The sequence below is a fragment of the Morone saxatilis genome, unplaced genomic scaffold (assembly GCF_004916995.1).
Source record: "Morone saxatilis isolate NCDOM2014 unplaced genomic scaffold, NCSU_SB_2.0 Contig15, whole genome shotgun sequence".
Lineage (NCBI taxonomy): Eukaryota > Metazoa > Chordata > Actinopteri > Moronidae > Morone > Morone saxatilis.
Genome location: NW_023339707.1, coordinates 8,115,032 through 8,137,083, shown reverse-complemented (window position 1 = coordinate 8,137,083; position 22,052 = coordinate 8,115,032). Strand labels below are relative to the sequence as shown.

At 37.8% G+C, this 22,052-nt stretch overlaps 1 protein-coding gene and 1 long non-coding RNA gene across 2 annotated transcripts in view; one reads left to right on the top strand and one right to left on the bottom strand.

Annotated features, from left to right (window-relative positions):
- The window catches only part of LOC118324255, a 4,845-nt gene extending 894 nt beyond the window's left edge, over positions 1–3,951 (top strand). Inside the window, exons 2-3 of the long non-coding RNA XR_004796551.1 lie at positions 1,560–1,584; positions 2,101–3,951. This is a non-coding gene — a long non-coding RNA (uncharacterized LOC118324255). The remainder of the gene's footprint in view (positions 1–1,559; positions 1,585–2,100) is intronic.
- slc26a6 (solute carrier family 26 member 6) lies at positions 1,592–20,817 on the bottom strand. The gene is made up of 20 exons (XM_035656478.1): positions 20,270–20,817; positions 19,770–19,905; positions 18,287–18,426; positions 17,939–18,049; positions 16,302–16,477; positions 15,318–15,482; positions 14,716–14,868; positions 14,529–14,611; positions 14,284–14,431; positions 14,083–14,196; positions 12,453–12,530; positions 11,863–11,958; positions 10,721–10,827; positions 10,469–10,538; positions 9,352–9,444; positions 6,052–6,180; positions 5,679–5,819; positions 5,137–5,191; positions 3,964–4,091; positions 1,592–2,127 (listed from the first exon to the last, which is right to left on the bottom strand). Exons 2-20 carry the CDS (start codon positions 19,895–19,897, stop codon positions 2,104–2,106), a joined length of 2,139 nt encoding a protein of 712 aa, XP_035512371.1. The 5' UTR covers positions 19,898–19,905; positions 20,270–20,817; the 3' UTR covers positions 1,592–2,103.
- Between the last annotated feature and the right edge of the window lie 1,235 nt (positions 20,818–22,052).

Here is a 22,052-nt window from a genome sequence, read left to right as displayed (position 1 = left end):
GGGTTGGATCAGAAACTATTTTCTTTGCCTGTCTGATAATAAATTGCTCATACACTGTTTGAAGGGACAAGTATTTTTTAACCCCCATAATCTTCATAGGAAGAGCATTATATTACCTTTTTAATGTACATGTACATGACCTATACATACACAGCAAAGGCAGGAAAAAAGAAGATTGCAAGTTAGTAGATGTAGATGTAAACAATGCCTGTTTCAAAATGTAATTGTCAGAATTTCATGAATTTCATTCAACACGTTTGTTGGAACTTGTTTGGATTCAAACAGTGTGTTTTGTGAGAAACACTGAATGTAAACAGAACAGTTTTATTGTTTACAGGAAAACTCCCAAGGGCACCTTTGAGTTAATGTGGTGACTTGTTAGCATTAAGTTCCTTATTTATAGAAGCAGCAGACACAGAGCAACATTAGCATTCACTTGTAGTCGAGTTTCTGGCCACTTAACAAATGTAACTTCAATATTCACTCTTTCAGCTGTTCGGTCTCCACCAACTGCTGAGAAGAAATACCTTTCTCCGCTGCTAATCTTGTCTCTCTGCATGTGGTGCTGGGTGGGTGTCCAGTGGGTTTGTCAGAGCTTTTACACTCATTTACACCTGTAAATGAGGTCGATGACAGCGGTGAACCAGAACGTTAAAGTCCAAAGATGCTAAAATGAGCCTTAGAGCTGAGGGATAATTCTCTAGTTTGTCACCAACATCGTTCAGATTGTTTAAGCAAACAACATGCTGTCATTTATTCTGTGAGTACAGGCTCAAGAGAATTTTTTTGGACTCTGTAAGTCAATCAAAAGAAGACCCATTTTTGTTCCAAGTAACATAAAACGCCTTTACTGGAAAATGTATTTGTTTTGTAACAACTAAATTATTCAGTGTTCCTGTTCCAATTCTGACTCATCATACCTGGTTTTAGTTAACAGAGGATTGTTGTGGTTGCAAATCTTTGTGGTGGAAATTAATCTCTTCCCACTTCTCTAACTGCTAACAGACACACACTCAGAAAAACAGAGACCATTTCTTTTCTCTAAAAATTACACAACCAAACAAGGAGGTGATCAATTGAAATCATGTTTGAATCATGTTTTTGTTCTTATTTCCATGTGTGACTTAAAACTGTAAAAAGAAAACAACAATCTAAACATGGTGGATTGTATCTGTAAATATGCAGGTTCATAAGTGACCTCGGGCTAGATGGGTGAACAAAATGATACACAATGCATTGCGTGGGAACTCCTGTTGTGATTATGGGTTTGATTTCCAATGTCCTTACTGTTATAATGAACATCTGCAACATGTGGCAGACGAATTGAAAATGTCTCAGACAACAACTCCTTATTCAGTATAAACAAATTCACTGAACACGTCTGTAGATAAACAAGGAGTAGACTAGTGAGGCAGGAAAAGGGAACACCCTTCATCCTTATCTGAGGCATCAGTTTCATCAGTCCAGATCTTTTCAGAGGTATTTGGAGAATTCCTGTCATTGCATAACCACATCAAAATGTCTTCCTTGGTTCTTATCGGAACTGTGTGTTTGGAAAGGAAATGAACAAAGAGGAGCATATGAGTAAGTCAAATAAGATTTATTTTTCATGTAAGTGCATGGATATTGGCAGATTTGTTTGATTTTCATAAATAAACCATGCATGCAAGTATTTATGTTTCTTAGTGATTAAAAGGCTTAAATAACTTCATTGTCAAACATGGCATCCAAAGTTGACCGAAATTACATCAGACGAATGTCAATCCATATTAATATGCTTTAATTGCCAATGTGTATGTTTGTGTTGATTTTCTATGACTCTGTGTGTGTGTGTGTCCTATTGCTTTAATTTGTATACGCCTCAAGCACTGCATTTTACTGTGCGACTTCATATGTGTAGTCTGTTGTAATTCATTTACATTCTGTTGTTTTTGGCTTCATGTATTGTGTTTTTTACAACTATGTGTGTGTGTGTGTATGTGTATGTGTATGTGTTTCTGACAGACGAGTGATCCAGTTCTCTGAGGCTCACTGGATAAAATCCTCATATAGACAGAGTGTCTGGCACTTCTTCATAATATCCTCTGTCGTTCCTCTCAGGGCTCAGAAATGTGTCGCTGTCATCTCCTGTGAAACAGACGGACAGGAGAGATCAAAAACAGAGAAGAAGAACCTTGGAGAGAAGAACAGAGATACCAAGTGGGACAGAGAATGAGAAGAGACAACTACCTGTCTGATTTTCAAAATATGATTTTTATTTTCTCTCCAGTGGCATGAAAGTCTCAGGTTAATGAAGAGGAACAGAAGTGTGAACATTTTGCCACAGCATGCCACATTCTCAGGATTGTGAAACTATTTTAAATCTGACGTCTCCACTTTGCACCATGTGGATTCATTCATTATTTTAAACTTACATACTCTATGTCTGATGGGCGTCTGGAGTGAATGTAAGGCTCTACTTGCTTTCTAAAATGCTAAAATGCTTCTGTCTTGCTTTCATGCCAATAAAGATTACTTAATTGAATGAAATTAAATACATTTGAAACGGAGATACAGTAAAGGCCAGATCGAATAGCAAACCAACGTCTTGCTTCTCTTACTATCACTCTGAAAACCTCCATCTCATGTATTTGCCATGTGAAATATATTCATACAGTAGGAGTATAGATGTATATATGTGGGGGTATGCATGCATATATTCATTAATTCACACATGCCTGCATGCATGTTACAATTTATGTGTTCCTGGACTGTGCACAGTCCCCTTGACCAACCTCATCCTCTTTCATCTTACCATCCACTCTCTTACATGGTCTGTACTTTTGTGTGTGTGTGTGTGTGTGTGTCAGCGCTCCCATGAAAAGACTTTGATCCTGTGAACTCTATTTCATGGACAAGTGCCATGTCTTTGTTCTTTGTTAGATTTCTCCTATGGGAGCAGAAACATAAAGTCACGTACCTGACCAACTACTAAAGCAGAACAGGAAAAAAAAAACAATAGCACATTTGCTGATGTGCAGACATGCATGCAAGCACAGGTGTATAAATAAGATTAACATACACACACACACACACTGCCCATGTTTTAAAGCAGACTGTAATTTGCCTTCAGACAGAGATTGATGGTGTGTGCTGGGATGAGGAGTATTTCTGATGCATATACAAAATGTTTAGAAATGTGTTTTTAACTGTATGAAAAAATGTAAAGAATTTGCATCTAAATATATTAAAATACATAAACACACACAAACATACACATATGATATTAGAAACAGTGAAAATACCAATTTCAACCATCCTCCAACCATCTTATGCTGTGCAATCAATTTTCAGTCCAGGTCACACTGTTTGGACGGAGTAGGGATCAATGAACCAGTCGAGGAACAACAGCAAAATCATTGTCCATTAAGACTATGTATAAGGTGAAAGGGGGTCGCTCAGAATGACAAATCCACAGAGAGTTATCACATGACTGCATTTCCCCTCAGCTCAATGGAGCCTCTTTTAACTTACTGTTTGGTTTTATGACCAACTTTAACTCACTGATTCACTTCAGCCTCATCATTTTTGGCTGCAGTCAGGACCTGTTTTAATTGAAAAATCTCAACAACAAAAAACCTGGCTGCTAGCAACTAGCTGGTGAACAAACAGTTAAAAGGAGAATGAATACTGTCCTTTAATTCATCACAACTCTAAATGAGAGGTCATTTTTCTCTGTATTCACCTGATAAATTAACAACTGTTTGCTAACACATTCGCCATGTGAAATTAACATAAGATGATAACGTGTCAGTGGTGAGTAGGTAAACATTTACAACAATGGCTACAACCGTACAGTATTTTTTATATGATCTCCTCCTGAGACTACTTCGTCAAGTAACATTGAGTTCATCACTAAAAGTAAACTTCCACACTTCAGCACGCTACGTGATGTTGACTTCTTTGTTTGTGTGCGAGTATCACCTTATCTTGGCTCAGTTTTCTGGAGGACTGACAGCGCAAAACGGCATCATGGACAGTGTAGAAGAGACAGGACTTTGTCACTATTTCATTAAAGAAACCTCCAGTCTGCAGGTTGTCCACCACACCAGCTAGAGAGAGAGGGAGAAAGAGAGGGAACAATGGATACACGGGCAGAGTGTTGTATGAAAAGATGTGGAAAGATAGAAGGAAACAATGAGCGTGTCAATACAGGAGGACATGAAATGGAGTGAAAAAAAGTGGAAGAAACAGAGAGAAAGGGATGAAGTTTAACATTTGAAGTAGGGGAAATAAAATGGACACAAATATAAATAACAGACAGAGAGAGGGGAATGGGGGTGGGAGGCGTAATCCTTAATTGAACCCTATTAAAATTCCTGGCTATATACATTTTCTTAGCAGTCCCTTTGCGAGCCCAAACGCTCAGAATAAACTATTTATCTCATTACAGGCTATACGCCCAGTATGGGCTAATAATAGCTGCTGATCCTCTGAAATGAATTGGGTGGCTCCTAACATTGTGTTTTCTACTCCCCTGGGGACCCACATTTTTCCATCCAGCAAGTCAGACGTGCGGGCTATTATGTAAAAACAGGCACAGAGAGTAGATGCCTTATTACAGTAAAAACAAAACCGGACCACCATATTTTTTCTTTAGCCTACCTGAGGACTCATTATTAAATATCATACCAGACTGGAAAAGTATTTTCTGGAGAACATACCAGCTATTGACTGAACGACTTCCTTCATAGAAACGTTACAATAACATCAGCAAACAGCTAAAACAACATCTAATGTTGTTGAACGAATTCAGATTGTGTGTGGCTGAGTGGGTCTGGATGTGTGTTCCAGTATGTGGGACAAAAAATCCCAGTGGGCATCACTGACGTCTACGATGGAATAAGTTCTACTCAAATCGATTAAAAGTTTATTTTATAACAGAAAGGCAAAGAGAGTTCTGAGTGAATCAACCCACAGATACATACAGAACACCAATATAATCATATGAACAGCTATAAATGGTAACATAGCTGCACTGATGTTGATCTCCAAGAGATTTTTAACTTTTCTGATTCATTTTATTTTTTAAACATTGTTTGAAAGTCTAGACTGCCTAAATCAATTCTGTCCTATTCTTTTGTAGTAGGGACTTACTCTGGCAGCCAGCAAGAAGCACCTCTATACCAGTTTCTCCGTAGTCATTCCGGATCTAAAAGAGACACAGAAGCACAGAGCAAAGGTCACACTGGGGATCATTTAATTAGTCTGACAATTCAATTTACAGTAATTGGATGCCCGTGGAGCTAAATGATTAGGAAAGGAGGGATGAATGCAGGATATATTTTGGCTTTTAAAAGGAAGAAATGCATACGGCAAAGATAAAAAGATCATCTTTATTCTCCTAGGGACAGTTACTTATCTAAGTTTTAGAGAGGGAATTCATTATTAGTTATCAACTCTCTTTTTGTTCTTTAAAAAATGTGTTTGGACCCATTTTAGATGAAAAGAATGTAAATTTAACCTGTTAATTTTGATGAAATATTAGATCAGAACAATGAACTAACTAATGCAGACAAATGCACATATACACAAAGATGAATTCTTATTATGTACAACTTACTTCACCCTGGACTGAGTATTTTCCCTCTTTTATATACGTGTGTCTACATGTGTAAATGTGACTGCCGTATCCATACCCTGCGTAGCGTCTTGACTCCCACAGTATCGAGGAAGTTAACAGGGCTGAGGTCGAGGATGATGGCTCTAGGGAGTGAGGGGTCATGCTCAGCATCGATCTCAATGATGGCAATGTCATTCTCCTCCTTCTCTGGCTCCCCCTTTTGTACAGGAGGAGACATGACATAGTGCATATTAATACCCTGCGTATCGTCTCGACTCCCACAGTATCATGAGAGGTTAGTCACAGTAAAATGTTTAGACGATGAATCACAATCAAAGGTTATTCCAGAATTAGGAATTCAAATGACCATCAAGGTTTAGAGTCAGCAATGTGTCAATATTTCAATAATTTACTGTATCATTTACGGTAAATATCATGTCTCTGGTCACCTTCACTTGGTCAACTGTGTTGTTCTTGGCAGCTTTCTTGGCTTTCTTGGCATTTTTCTTTTCATGCCTCTTCCTTTTGGCCTCTAGTTTCTTCTTGGCTGACAGGATCTTGGTAATGTTAATGCCAGACTAAAAGAAACAGCGAAAGACAATCACACATTGTAACAGTGAAGTTCACATTGATTTTATACAGCCAGTCAAATATTCCTCCTCCTGAGGTATTCATTAAGGCTGTGATATATGCCATTGTTTTACTTATTTTATTCATCTGTTCCTCCTTTTATCTTAAGCAAAAAACTTCCAATTTTAAATTGCACCAGTTCTTTATAACACATGAGAGATGAATGCTTCAGCTGGTATCATATACAGTATGTACTTCACCATTATTTGTCCTATATGGTTCTGCAACTGTTATTGTAATGCAATAAGCTAAATATTTTTAGCAACAAACCATTTGAAGCTTATAGAATGGACACTATAGATCTCTTTCTCATTATGGTTATTGGTTATAGCTGTTGTAATATTTCCAGGTCAAGCTCATTACCCGTCATAGTAACATAAATGTTTATTTTAGCCAGTTTAGCCAGTTCAGTCAGTCCAACTAGACTGGGTGAGGCAGGTTTCACAAGGAAGCAGCCTGAATGAATGGTGTGCATAAGACACAACCACAGGGCATTGCAAGAAGGCTAATTATAGTAAAGTCTTCCTTTCTTTGTGCTTTTGCTCGAGGGTTCTAATACACATAAAATCAACTATGAGAGTTTGTTTTCCTATATTAAACAACTAAAGAACATAAGTTAACAACATGCTCATTTTAAAATGCTCAAGTTTCGCTACGTTTACACCTAATGTCCACACTACTCCGGCGTTGTCAAGCCCCTAAAACAGAGATATTTGGAATCACTGCTGACTCCATTGTAGTTTGAAAACTCCACGGTGTTTTCTGGACGGGCAGAAACAGAGGCTTTTAGAAAGAATGACCCAGACAGCTACGTTCACTTCTTGATTGAAAGTGTTGAATTGTTATTTCTGCACACTGTTGCCATAAGGAAACAGAAAACCTTCTTATCCCTCATAATTTTTTATTGGGCTTTAATATTGATTATTATTGCTGCACAATGTAAATGTATTTCACTTAATAAATGTTCTGAAACGATCGGATTTCCCTTCTTAACCTTTTACTATAATAGTAATATATTATTACTTACTTTTCCGGTGTGTCTTAAATGAGCAATGAAATAAAACGTTTTTCTTCCTGATATCACTCCTCTTGTTCCTACTAGCATGTGGGAGATGAATGTTTTAGATGGGGTAATAAATGTATTCACTTCTGTTTAGGGGGTTAGTGATCTTTATGGTAGGGGGGAGAATGCTAAGAATCTGTTAATAAATCACAGTGTTAGATCACAGTTGAGGAAGGCCTAAGGCCTTGGGATGGGATAGTGATATGGTTTGGAGGTAACCTGGTGATCTTGGAGATACTGGATGGTATATAAGTCTGGAGAGAACATCTATGGTGTGGTGTTCTCTCCATGCTGCATTAATAAAGGGACTTGATTCATCACACTGGGGTTTGTAATTCTTCAGAGAACTAGCAACTCTCAATACATCAAGACATCAGTAAGCTAATCTTCTCAGGAGAAGTGCAGTAGAAAAAATCCACACACACACACATAAAGTGCGCACTTTGGTGGCTCAGTAAAGAAGAGACACTTTACAGCTGGACAGTATTGGGGAAAGATCCATCCAGTCTTTGCGCTGATAGGCTTTGGTGCTGTTAAAACATATGACATACAGCTTCAGTCAGGTCAAGAATTTGATTCATAGCTAAATTACTGTAGATGACTCATTAAAGCATCCCATTTGTAATTAAATCATCTTCAGATAAAGTATGTTGAACGTGTCTAGAAAACACCATTGGCATTGAGTAACGACTAATGAGCAACCAGGAAATGGAAATGCCGAGAAAAATTTTAACAATCATCAGTCAGCAAAGGCCAATCGGATTTCATTGTTTGTTTTTGTGATATATCTTTTTCCATGAATAAAATGTCTGCCTGGCAATTGCAAAGTGGATCAGAATTTGATTACAGCCATTCAAGTCTTCCTAGTTCTCCAAATCAAAATTGCTAGCCATTAGCATCTCAAAAACACTACTTAGCCGTTTGCAGGATATTTTACCTCATCATTATACTATTTCATTGTCTGACAGAAAAGACAATTCATGCAAAAACATGATTTCATGATCAAAACTTTTCTTGGAGCATGACATCACCACTAGTTGATGCAATTACACCCCCTTACATAAGTGCAACCCATCAGCTTAGTTGGTGCCAGTGAGAAGCGGTAAGTGGTCCCAGATTTCCTCTAGTTCATGGAAAATAATCCCCAAATTTGACTCATCTGCATGCCACAGTGACTGGTGGAGTAGAAACACTATCACCAGAATTCATCTGGTGGCAATTTCTCACCTTGTAAACAAACGTGCAGCCTCTGCCAGTCAACAACAGCTCTATGAAAGCTTATTTGTGCATCAAAGATTAGAAAGAAAAGAGAGCGACCCAGTGGCTTTGACATGCTGACATTTGAATGAATGAGACGTTCTATTATCTCCCTCCCTTATTCAATCTATGCTTCTCACCCTCCCTCCATCTTTTGTCATCCTCTTTCTACCTTCCCTCAATCTGTCTTCCCATTTGCCCCCAAAGAGACGTGACAGAAGAGGAGGAGGAAGAAAGGGGGGAGAGAGGAGAAGGATGGGAGAGTTTAAACAAAAGTTTAACCGAAGAAAAGGAGAGGAGAAAATGGTGAGATGACATTTGGAACAATGTCTGTCACAGCTGTGATGTGTGAATTGGTGAAATGTCAGGTCAGTTATTAGTGTGTCAGAAATAATGTTTGTAAGAGAGGAGTTAATTGCACGGAAATTGTGACAAGGGGGATTGTTGCTGGTGTTAGTTGTTTCTTTTTCTGTGTGTGTAGCTGCGGTGTGTGTAGTGTATGTTCATATAAATCTGGGCTTGTGTGTCCATCATAATTTGTTTGGATGTTTGATACTGCTTTTTTTTTGGGAGTGGGGGAGTCAATATTAATATATTAATACCATTAATATTCCTGTGTGTGTTTGTCTTCTGGTGTGTGTACTATCTTTGTGAGGATGCATTTAACTTTTAGACCTTGAGCGTGAGAACTTTTTTTTTGGTTAAAATATCAGCCCTCGCTTCTTTAAAGAGCAATTTGAGGTTTAAAACCTGGTTGAAGTGTTAGGTTAAGTGTGTGTGTGTGTGTGTGTGTCCTCACCTTCTCTGCAAGGGCATCTTGGTACATCTCAGCATTAGCAAAGTAGAGGGTAGCAGAGGAACGGAAGATCACAATCCCTGGCACCTGCCTCACCTGAAATCAATTGGTCAGTTAATCAATTAAACAGGCAAATAAATCACTACATTTTTATTTCATACTTTCATAATTGAGAATAACATTTTTAGCAGACAACTGGGCACTATATGTCATAACTGATGTTCATGATATCACAGCAGAGCTACAATGTCAAATCAGCTGAGGAAAGTAGAAGCTTTGTTCATTTATTTATAGTTGGAGGTAATTTAAAGGAGGAAATGCTTCATCCCCAACGAAGATAAGAAGGAGACCATCTACAGCCACTCTAGCGGCTCTGTGAGGCTGTACTCAACCACAGATGTGCTTTGAACTAAATGCTAACATCAGCATGCTAACATGTTCACAGTGACAATGCTAACATGCTGATGTTTAGCAACAATGTTTACCACTGTCACCATTTTAGTTTAGCGTGCTAACATTTGCTAGCTGAGGTTGATGGGAATGTCATCAGTGTAACAGGTATTACATTTTTTACATGATGATGGCACTAGATCTTGGCTGTCATACATATCGCACACTGACAAATGATGAAACTATGAAACTGAAGTTATGAGCCAGTTTACGAGGGTTGTACCAATATTGTTTTCAAAATTTAGAGAGAAATGATTTCTCTCCGTTGTAGGCTATTGTCTTATTAATTGTTCCAATGTAATGGGCATGTAATGTGATGTTAATGGGTATGTGATTAGCAGATCACATATTTAAGTCTGGACAATGGGACTAGCTAAGTTTAAAGTGAAAATAAAAGCAATAACCTTTCACACTGTATGAGTAGGGAATGGTGCAGGGTAGGTGTGAGGTCGAGTGTTGGTTGGGAAGCGGAGTGCAATGTGGTCTGACATAACTCCCATGAACATCTCTATATTTGACTCTGCCTATAATGTCAGGGACAAAGGGGGGGAGGTGTGCTTTATAAACAGCCTACTGACAGTGTGCATTTGCTCTGATTATTCTGTTCATCTCCAGACCAGTGCTCATCCTCACTCCTGCTTTCAGGTTACTTATATATAATGTGCCATACCTGATTGTAGTCCTCTAGTGGCCTGTAAATGTCAGTGTCTGGGACCTGCCCTAATAGGGAGTATTTAGGTCTGGAATACAAAACAAAACAAAACAAGTAAGTGTATGAACAATTTGTAATGCTTTGTGTTTAGGTGTGATCTAAAACATAGTTTCAGGGTGGTCAACTGGACACACACTCCCACTGAACATATGTGCCTGTTTATCAGTGCATAATTGTGGGTGTGTGGGCCCCACGGCAATGTATTCCTACAGCTGTGTCCTGAAGATGACGGTGAGCATGGAGAAACCGATGGAAGCAGCCAGTCCCAGGTCGGGGTTGAACAACACGGTGAGGATGAAGGTGACCACCCAGACCACCTGGAGATAGAGGAAGGCAGCGATGATGAGTAATGTAGCAATGCATAGTAAAACAAAAGAAGTCTGGCAAGCCATAGATGTATCACTCACTATACAGTGATAATGGAACTTTGCTTTTCTTAGATGCTTATCAGTAACAGATTGCGACACCACAGGAAAGGCCACGCTGTTACCTAATTCCTCAGTGCAGCATCACATTAAGCTAATATGTCAGCCTCAGGTGATATGAACTTGCTGCACACACACATTGTGTTAGCAGAAAGGGAGGAACAGAAAAACCTCAAATTTTCCAAGTCGTGAGTGTTGCTGTATTTTTCATATGGGTTTCACTTTATTTGTCCACGTTGTTAGCCTTGTTCACACTAGCATAAATAAGCTAACTAGCTATTTGTCTTGTGTTCTAGCCTATTTCCAACAATTTATTAACAAGTGAAACATGACAAACATTTCTAATTAATATTTTATTTTCTATTATTTTATTGTAGGCTATCTAGTGATGATGGCTTTGCAGCCAATTTGCCACTAGTTTGCACAATTCTGTGGTTGTTTTCAAGAGATAGCAGTCAGAAACTCACAATATCTTCAACTCTGACATACCACTAGAAAGTGTATGTAAACAGTTTTTCCCATTTGGCTGCTTGTAATCACTTATATTAATTTATTCATTCATTCATTCATTTATTTTCTATGTCACATAAGAGGTAGTTGACATGGTAACGTTAAGCATAGATACAGTTAAGATACAGTTAGCATGTTATCATGCATGTATGTAACATGCTTTTGTAACATGTTAACATTTGTGAGTCAGAATACCACAGTATGTTAGCAATAATCTCAAAGAACAGGTAAGGATGACAGGAAATTATTCTTAGATTTAGGTGTATCCTGTGCTTCATGAAGTAACATTACTGTACAGGCTATATCACAAATAGCTTGCACTTCCACATCAGTACAGCGCATTTTTAATTACAGGTTTAATGAATATATCAAACCAAAACACAAACCATTTCCTTGTCTACTGTATAGTAAACTCACCATGTCTACTTTGTTGCTCTTCCAGAGTGCAGGGATGTCCATGAATTGCTTCATCATGCCATGGAGGTTGACGAAGATGATGGCAGCCAACACCGCCTGCAAAGTGAGTCAAATATAATACAGTTTACACGGTGAGCTCTGGTTTTGAGGCTTAAAACATGAAGGTGAGTTAGTTCATTTAGAATTTATGAAAGATAAACCTTTCATGTGCTCAGTTTTGGGAACTTTTATATGCTCTATGAACATGCAACAAATTTTTAAAAATCATATCATAACTGCTTTATAGACTCTTTTTCTGTTTTCAGCTAAATTAGTTAATTCAATGTAATTAACGAATTGCCCCTGATGTTTTAACTATTTGTTTTTATAAATAGCCAGTAGCTTTAGACTGGAGCTGATCTGTGGTGGCATTATGGGAACACAACCTCAGCTCTTCACTTCAGCTGAGTGCTGAGGACAGCTTATAATTTTGCAAACACATTCACACTCAGACTCGGACACATGTGTATGCTTATGTTTGTGCACAGATGTGAACACATGCAAACACCCGCACAACTGCGCACACACACACACACACACACACACAGTACCTTTGGCAAATCTTCAAAGAGAGCTCCAATCCAGAGTGTGATGAAAAGGATAACTATTGCTGATAGAGCCCCAGCAACCTGCAGTGAAGAGAGAGTGAAGATAGAGGCATGATGAATGGGAATCAGGAGAGAGATCAGAGGAAGAAAAACCTCAGAAAAGATGAGTGATGTAGTGGTTATTAGATTGAATTGGTACATGATTATGAGAGGAGTCAAAGCATCATCAGTTAAAGCCTCTCCTCTCCTCTGTAATGGGCCTTAGCTGATTAATGGTGTTGTCAGACTAAATCGGTTTAGCCTTTCAGCAAATCTGTGTTTGTGTAGGTGGACGATGTGAGTGAAAATCGATTCGCTAAGTGTTTTTTAATGATGCCACATATCAGAGTCACATTAATTATGACCAGCTCTTCACTCCGTTTAACCTTTAAGATTCTCCAGGTTTGTGGCTACAGGCAGAGTGAAATGAAAACACGGATATAAATAAATTGATCTAATGAGATGTCCTCTTCAAGTTTAAAAAAATGCCATGCATGAAATCAAATAAACATTTCTCTTAATGTTCTTTTTAAATACTTTTCAGTGGAAGGTTATGCTGCAAAAAAAAACAAAAAAAAAAAACATTTACAACATTTGTAAAAACACTTGATATAGTGGTGCATCACAGGATGGTAATTGAAAAAAAGCAGCTTAACAGGTGTCAGAATGTGTGGATTTTGTTTTCATGTCAGGTGTGTTGATAATGATTTTGTAATATGTGTTGATTTTCTTTTTAAGGTCAAATCAGTATTAACATTAATACAGTAGACATTTTAAGGTTTAATATGAGGAGCTAAGTGATCTATTTATTATTTTTTATGTTTATTTACATCTTCAGTGATTTAAGTAACATACTTATGGTTCCATTTTGGCCAAAATATAGATTTTGAACTCCAGCAATCATCCTGGTAAAAGGGTAAGTTTTCTTTAATGACAAAAAAACTTTTTCTCACTAATTGGTACAGCCATGCAGATTGTTTTGGTTTGTTGTTTCTGCATGGATACTGGGAGGAGTAAGTGAAAAAATCTGTTTTTGTTTTGTAATTTGTGTGAACTGACCCTTTAAAAGCAAATTATCGTACTCACGTTGTTTTTGTTTGTGATCTACTTTGCTCACTGATTCCTAAAATCATAATAAATGCACTCATATCTTAACCTGCCTGCACACAAAGATCCACAGACCCACAATCTATTGCTCAAGGACACTTAAGCAGGAATAATGTCCACTCACGCCAACCTAGTCTTGCGATACCATCTCAGCACCTACCAATCGTCTGGGGGTTTCTAAATGCAGAGTAGTTATCTGAATGGCTAACAAACACACGCCCCTTATTTCAAGGACATGTCTTCCCCCGTCTCCCTTCATTCTCCTCCTTAGTGAAACAAACTGAATCACTTTGTAACATGGAGATAGTATTTAAAACACTGAAAATGCATGTCCCAAACACAACTTCCATGTGTCATTCCATTGTCAGTTTTTTTTAAAACTCTCTAATTGTTGTTCTACACAGTTTTAGCAACAAAAACCAGGAAAAAATCTTCAGTCTCCACTGAGTGAAGCCTTTAGAAATTGGCTTGTGAGTCTAATACCAACCTGAGTCTTCCCTCCTGTGCTCTCCTGAACCATAGTGCGAGACATGGAACAGCTGATGGCAAAACACTGGAAAAATCCTCCGACGGAGTTACTCAGACCCAAGGCGATTAGTTCCTAAACCATGAAAAACACACTATTTATATACAGGATATCAACCTCAAAAGAGCAGCTCATCCTTGATTCCTTCTTTCACCTCCCCACCTGGTTGCTGTCCACACTGTATCCATATTTCAGGGCAAAGATTCGGCCCAGTGAGATGGCGATGCCGTAGCCAACCACAGCCAGGGCGAAGGCATCTCCAATCACCTGACCAAACAGAGACACAGCTGGGAGAGCAGGTGGCTGGAGACTGGTAGACATGGACGGAGTAGAGTACATCGGCCATTAAAAATACAAACACTTTTCATATGTGTCCACACACATTCCTTCATGTTAGCGTTTCTCACCCTGAGGGAATCAGTCCTACCACATCCACTCCATATTTCCCATTCAAGTCAACTTGCCAGGAAACTACTGTAGCAATGACAATCTGGAAAAACAGATTATAAGAGATGTATCAGTGGGCGTGTGTGTGTCTTTGTAAGGAACTAACTGTAATATTATAAGTGCATATGTTTATTTCTGTATACTCACACCAAGCAGCTCCACAGGTATAGGAATAGGTAGTTTTTTACTCAAGTATGCATTGAGCTCCTTAGCGAGGATGAGACCGATTATAGCGACGATGCTGACCACAAGAGTGCCAATATTGGTTTGTGGAAGAAGATAACACACCTCCAACACAGTCTGGAAGGAAATAATAATTATTGCTTAAATGATTATATGAGGAAGTGTGAGAGAATTATACATTACATTTATACAAGAAAATACAATGCTCATTTTAGATTCTTGTCCATCACTGAGAAGACTGTCACCTCTACTGGCTCTAATCATAGGTGGAAGCAAATGTCTCAACCATGGCATCATTTGTCATGAGCCTTTCCTATTGTGAAGATAAAAGCAGGCGTTTAAAAAAGGCCAGCGGTGGTGACTGATGACGCAGACTGGAAGAGGTGTTCGATTAAAGCGAACAGAAGAGAGCCTTTTATTTTCAGCACAAGTTTGAGTGTTAACAGAAATCTCTCCAGACTGTTGGACTAATCCAAAATACAAACATTTAAAAAAAATTATTAGTTTGAAAAGTTTCAAACTACATAGAAGCAAGCAGGTGTTAAGGACAGTGGCTGTGTTCTTACATATATCAGTGAGAAGGGTCCACTGTGCCTCACGGGGCTGATGCCAAAAGTGTATTTGAGCTGGGACACGATGACGTGGATGGCAGCTCCTGTGGTGTAACCTCGGACCAGCGGCTCAGACAAGTAGGTCACGACAAAACCAAACTGGACTAGACCGAGAACAATCTACATACATAACACACAGAATGAAAAACACACGGAGATTCACATCACAGTTTTTCTTGATTGCTAAGACACCCTTAATGAAACTGGGATCCACTTGATTTTCATCATCACCTTCTCTTGCAAATGTGTTACAGTCACACTTCTTCACTGGTTTCACATATTTTTCACACCCTTTTTCAAAACATTTAACACAGACCTTATAGAAGGACTCAAAACTCTATTAGAATAACAGTATTAAACAAAAGGAAAATATCTATTTACAGCAAATAGAATCACTGAACAGAAAGGACCTGTATCCGGAAAGATCTAATGGTATCCAAGTTTATGGAAATGTATCCAGATCTGTATATCATAGCATATCATATAAAATATGTGATACACGTGGATATGGACATGTCTGTCCAGCCAAAATTAATGGCAAATAAAATTTAGGTGAGTTTTTGTGAAGTTCTTTATTGGATCTTTGGTCAGTAGGTGCTTACTGTAGGTTTTACATATTCATGGGCATGGAAAGACCTGCACGCAAGAATTAAATTAATGAAGAAAACTTAAAAAAAAAATCTATTGCCAGTATTTCAACAGGGCATCTAAAAAAGAAGAAGGGTTGCAGAAGGGTTTGTTATCTCTAGTAAAATCATCTTTGGAGAAAATAATACAAATTAAGTTGTGATATGCCTATATATATATATCAATAATTTATTTTATTCATTGATATTTTCCAGCAAGTGTCCATTGATGGTGATAATGGGTCATCTGTCCATCCAACTACAGACCAGATTTTTACATCTACACAAGAATATATATGATATGTAAGTTTACCTGAAATAATCCAGATATGAAGGTGACGGCTGCAGCCACCCTGACTCTCTCGGCATCCCGGGAAGTGACATCAATTATACTGGAGTTGGTCACATTGTCCCATATCATAAAGTTTGAGTCTGGTGCTAATCGTTCTATCACCCCTCCTATCATCACACTCATCACCGCATATGTTCCTGGAGAACAGAAATAGAAACATAAACATATAACAACATATTGGATATTTTTAACCTGAAACCCATTTTTTCCTCAGCTTTTTACTGATGGGGTCACATAAATAAATGATCTTCTGCCAAAATAAGAAATTTTGTAACCATATCGGTTATTTTAAATGTTTGTTTTGTCTGCAACCTTCTCACTGATTTGACATCTGTTGGAAGGTTATGCTGCATATTTCCACCTACAAATCAGAAATGAATAATAAAAGAAAAGGAATTGGTTGAGCAATTTCAGGATGCATAAAATATGAACAAGTGTGTCAGAAAATATCTGGTTCTTCTGGATCTAAAGCTACAACCTGTGTACATGATAACTTTGGGGAAGAAGTTAACTACAACTACCAAGGTGCATTTTGATAAAGAAACATCCAATCACCAAGCTCAAAGTTTTGTTACCCGGCTGCTTAAGATTACAGTGTTGAGAAAAGCAGTTTACTTTTGGATTCTGGGAAATGTTTTGATGATTTCAGCAAATACGGCGCTGTGTTTTGTTCACAAAGTGTTTTGAATTTGCTACCACTCTGATTCACCCATGTGACTGGCTTCTTCTCCAGAGGCTCAGAGGTATTGTAATGTTTGAATCAGTTCGCCATGCCAAACTGACAACAAAACACAATTTCTCAGGAACATAGTTGAAATAATTGGCCATTACATAAACTACCTATCTTATCTTCATTATAGTCCTTTGTTTCTATGTTGAGTAACCGTAAGGTTTTTGTTAAAAGAAATAGAAACAGCAGCTCCTCTTATTTCACATCTCTAGATTCCAGGCTCGGGGAGTAATAGATTACATGCGAGTTACGTAATCAGGATTTTAAAAAAGATAACTGTAATCCATTACAGTTACAGAATAAAGAACATAATCAGATTACATTTAGTAAAAATGGGGATTTTTTGCAGGATTAGGATCAGTTTTTAAAATACACTGAGCAGAAGACACATTGCTGATGCTAAAAATCTTTCCATTTTCTAAGTTATTTATTTTCTCCTGTTTTTATGCATATTTAGTGTTTAGGTTATCCAAAAGTAGTGGAAAGTAATCAAGTTATGTTACTTTAATATTGTGATTAGATTACAGACTACATTTCTTTAACAGGTAATTGGTTACTGTACGTGTAAGTAACCCTCCCAACCCTGCTGGATTCAGTATCTGATTAATATTTGTCAGAGAAATAATAAGTTTGATACCAAGTTTTCAAATGCTTTAAAAACAAGCGCAGCAAAGATTTTGGATTGATTTTAGAATTACTTTCCATTCAGTGATCAATATAAAAGAACATAGACGGGGATATTGATGAAAAAGTATTGTGTCAGTCTGTTAGTATAGCCTGCTGCATCACTATTACCACAACCTTGCAGTGGATTTCCATTTGACAAAATGACTCAGTCGCAAGATACAGCAAGTGATAAAATACAAACCAATTGAGATGTGCTTGGATGTGCCGAAGATGAAATACATGAGGACTGGGTAGAAGGAAGAGTAAAGGCCAAAGACTGGAGGAACAGCTGCTAGCAAAGCATAGGCCATACCTAAAGGGATAGCAGAGTATAAATATGGTAACAATAATGATTAGAAAACAGCTAAGACAAATACTGAGTAGGATAATGTGAAGAACCACCAGAACAACCTGCAGATTACCATTTAGAATAAACAAATTATAACCACATTTGCTCCTCTATCTCTTCTACCTGATCACCCCTCACCAAATCTCTACTGTATCTCCTGATTCTCCAAACCCTGCTAGATTCAGTATTTGATTAACGCACCCTGTGGCAGCTGCATGATCCCCACACTGATTCCAGAGATCAGGTCACCCAGGGCATTTTCTCTGATGGAGTATCGAGGCAACCACGATACAACAGGAACAGTACCCAAGAGGCAGTTCTTCAACCTGGGACCAGAACACCTGATTTTGTGTGTCAGTCAGAGAGAAAGAAGAAACAGATTTCAACTAAACTGTGGATCACTTTTTATTGTTTTCAATGAGCAGACCTTTCAGATTCAATGCATTGTTTCTCACTCAAACTCTCAACAACCACCAAAACTCTACTACATACTACTGTCAAAACAACATAACACATAACACAAAATGACTGTAAATTAGACTGCAATTTGCTACATCTCCATCTAAAAAAAATAAAAATGTGCAAGGTGAGGATAGAGGACAAGTGAGGTACAATCCAGAATGTTTCGTAATTGTATGGGATGATGTGGCATTTCACTGCTCCCTTCGAATCAATCCCAGGATTCTCACTTTTACTTCCACTTTACTCTCAATTCCTCAACACCACAGGGGAAATCTATTCTCACTCTAGTCTTGTCAATAGATGTCTCTCTTGGACGCAATGAATGCTGGATTACTAAATGTATCTGCAGATGATAGCGACAAATGGATCAGGGTACGCAAAAGATTCTTACCCAAGTGTATTAGAAAAGAGGACATGAGGACAGGTGTGATGTGGATGTAAACTTGATAAATACAGTAAATAAATAAATGATATAGATATGGAGACAAAAGTGATACATATCTAATGCTACCTACTGATAGTCATTTATATGGTCATTATATAATGAGTGGCACAGCATCACTATTGGCAGACAAATGTCTGTGTCAACTATGACATTAAATTATACTTTTACAAAGACAAAAGTGATAAATATCTAATGCTACCTATTGATAGTCATTTTTATGGTCATTATATAATAACTGACACAGCATCACTATTGGCAGACAAATGTCTGTCTCAACTATGACATATACCTGTTACGCTGAGCTGCATGTTGGTAAAGAGAACTGTAGGAAGTTTTTAAAAAGGGAACTCAGTATAGAGAAATTTGAGTTTATTTCCTTATGTAATTGTTTAAGAACTCACTAAACGGTAACGGTATTCTTACATCTGGAAAAACATGAATTGCTGCTTTTGGTGTCAGACGTGAATGTGGTCTTTACCCCATTTGTGTAGCTCTGTTTTATCTCTCTACATAATTCAACATTGATATTATAAAAGTACTTTTATGTACTTATTTATTCACTTAATACTTGTGTATTAGGTAAAAACTGTTCTTTTGATTAATGAGTTTATGTAATCAAGGGCCAGGGGTTCTAGTTTGAATTAAAATGCAGAACACATCACATTTAGTACTTAATTTGTAACATTAAGAAATCTGGTGTATGTATGTGTATGCCGACTATGTCTGTAGAGATGTCAGACAGTAGTAGTAAGTAGTAGATCAAAGCGTAAACTTTACCTCATTGACTTTTTGACCTTCTCAGACAGAGAAGTTTTAGAGTCAGCCTTTTCTGCCATCTCATCCACGGCTCCTTCATCCAGGATCTCCCTGTGCACGCTGTAGCCCATTCGTCTCCTCTCTGCCATAGCTTAAACTGTAACATAAAGGAAAAAACTAGTTTCTTTTCTTTTGAAATGCTGGGTTTGTTTGGTTAAAAAAAAACAGCGTTTCCATTTCGTTATGATATACCTTTCACAGCAGCCATTTTGACATGAAATAGTAGGGTTAAAACAGGTATTACTGCTGATACTAATTACGGCTTCGTTTCATTCAGGTCAAACAGACAGACTTACTATATCATGTCAAAATAGCTGCTGTGAAAAAAGTTCTGATTTAAAATACTGTTCTGGCACAATAACTGATGATTCATGTAAAAAAGTAACAATGTAATTTAAGTCCTGACTGAGCTGTTGATCTGAACATAGGAGAAACAGTTTGAAACTTTGGATAATAATTACCTTGTGTGCTCCAGCAGTATCTGAGTAAATGTTTTATTATATCTTGATTTGTTTGCGTCTTTTACAAAATGTGTAGAATGTACTGAAGACCTGAGATGAACCACGGAAGTTAGAGTATGTTTTCAGTAATGTAATGTTTTGTCTTCTATGCGGTCATCTTTTATTCGTTTTTCCAGTTCAGAGGAAATAGGTCCAACTCCGGGTCCATCTATGATCAGGGTTGAAATGAAAATATTCCACCTAAATTAAAAAAAAAGTTCCTTCACTCATAAGATGGCTTGTCCCTCTTTAAGAAGAATTAAGCCTTCCAGTCTGCACTGGTCCCCGGGCTTAAAATTGAATCCGTTGTAGAATTTTCTTTCAGATCCAAGTGGAAAAAGTAAAGTAAAATCCACAACAGACAGGATTCTCTAATCAAACAGACAAGAACCCTTCATATATACTGTTTCCTCTTTCTTCTCTGTCTCCTCTCTGTCTCAGGGTAAGACGATCTTTGTCTGTGTTGTGGCTCCACTGCTGTGTCTTGAGACCTTGAAGAGAAATCTAGATATGAAACTGCACATTGTTGTGGAGGGAGAGGGCAAAGTTCCAAACTGAACGTGCAGTTGTATTAGTGTTAACAGAAGTGGTAGAAATTAGACATGACCATGCAATTTTTACTTACTTACTGTAGAGTGAGTTAGATCACTGAGTTTGTTGTTATTTTTATGACTTTTTAATTTATAGTTTTCGTCACCTTTTGCCTTTGAAACCAACATACAATACATGTGACTTTGACTTATATACAGCATGCCATATGTACACATGGGAAACTAAACAAAGCAGAGTTCAGACCAAATTGTGATATAGACAATAATATATTCACTCTATTTTAGACAAAGTTTTAGATGTGTCCTATCTGTGTGTTTTATGTCTTATCTATGTGAGATTAGATTAGTCAGTCATTTCAGCTCAGTCAGGGTTGTTCTTGTTAATTTATGATTAATCCACAGAGGAGTAAATGGAAGGCCAGCTTTATCTTTGGAAGAACAGATACTGGTTAACTAAGCAGAACAAACAATATGCTTTCTGAAAGACGGTGTGTTTTATAGATAGCTCTACAAGCATTGATCTTTTCATTACTTGTTCACACTTGTGACTCATTTCGTTACTCCCAGTGAATCTGAGTGCTGAAACTGTCAAGACACATCTCCTTGGACTTCCATTTACAGAACAGCTATTTTTTTCCACTGTTAAATTGGCTACGCTGTAGGTTTAACTCTCCCCAGCTGGCCTGTCTCTTCCTCTGCTTTCTAAACCCACATTTGTAGTTATTCTGAAGTAATAGTATTACTAACTAATATTATTAAGTCTGATGTCGGATGTTGTTGTAATATAAAGGGAGTCACAAACTGTGTGACTTTCTACTGACATGCTAATGTTAGCTCACATTGTTATTCTGAAGCCTCTCTAGTGTGTGTGTGTGTTGCTGCTTAATGTGAATTCACGTGATAGATGTAAATTCATTGATAGAGCTACTGTGAAAGAGAGGAATTCATTTGTTAGTATTGCTGTATTAAACCCATGTTTGAAGTGGCTTTCAACGTCTCAACAGTACAGCCCAGCCCAAAATGATGATGCTCGTCCTGTGGCATCTATCACCAAGTGGGTTCAATTGAGTCTGGCTTGACTGAGCCTAACTGCAATCAAGAAGCTCCTCCTCCTTGTTGATTTCTTAACCATCTTTGAGCCCAAGTGACGGAATCAATCCGTGTCAATCAATCTTCTGGACACATTTTGGCAC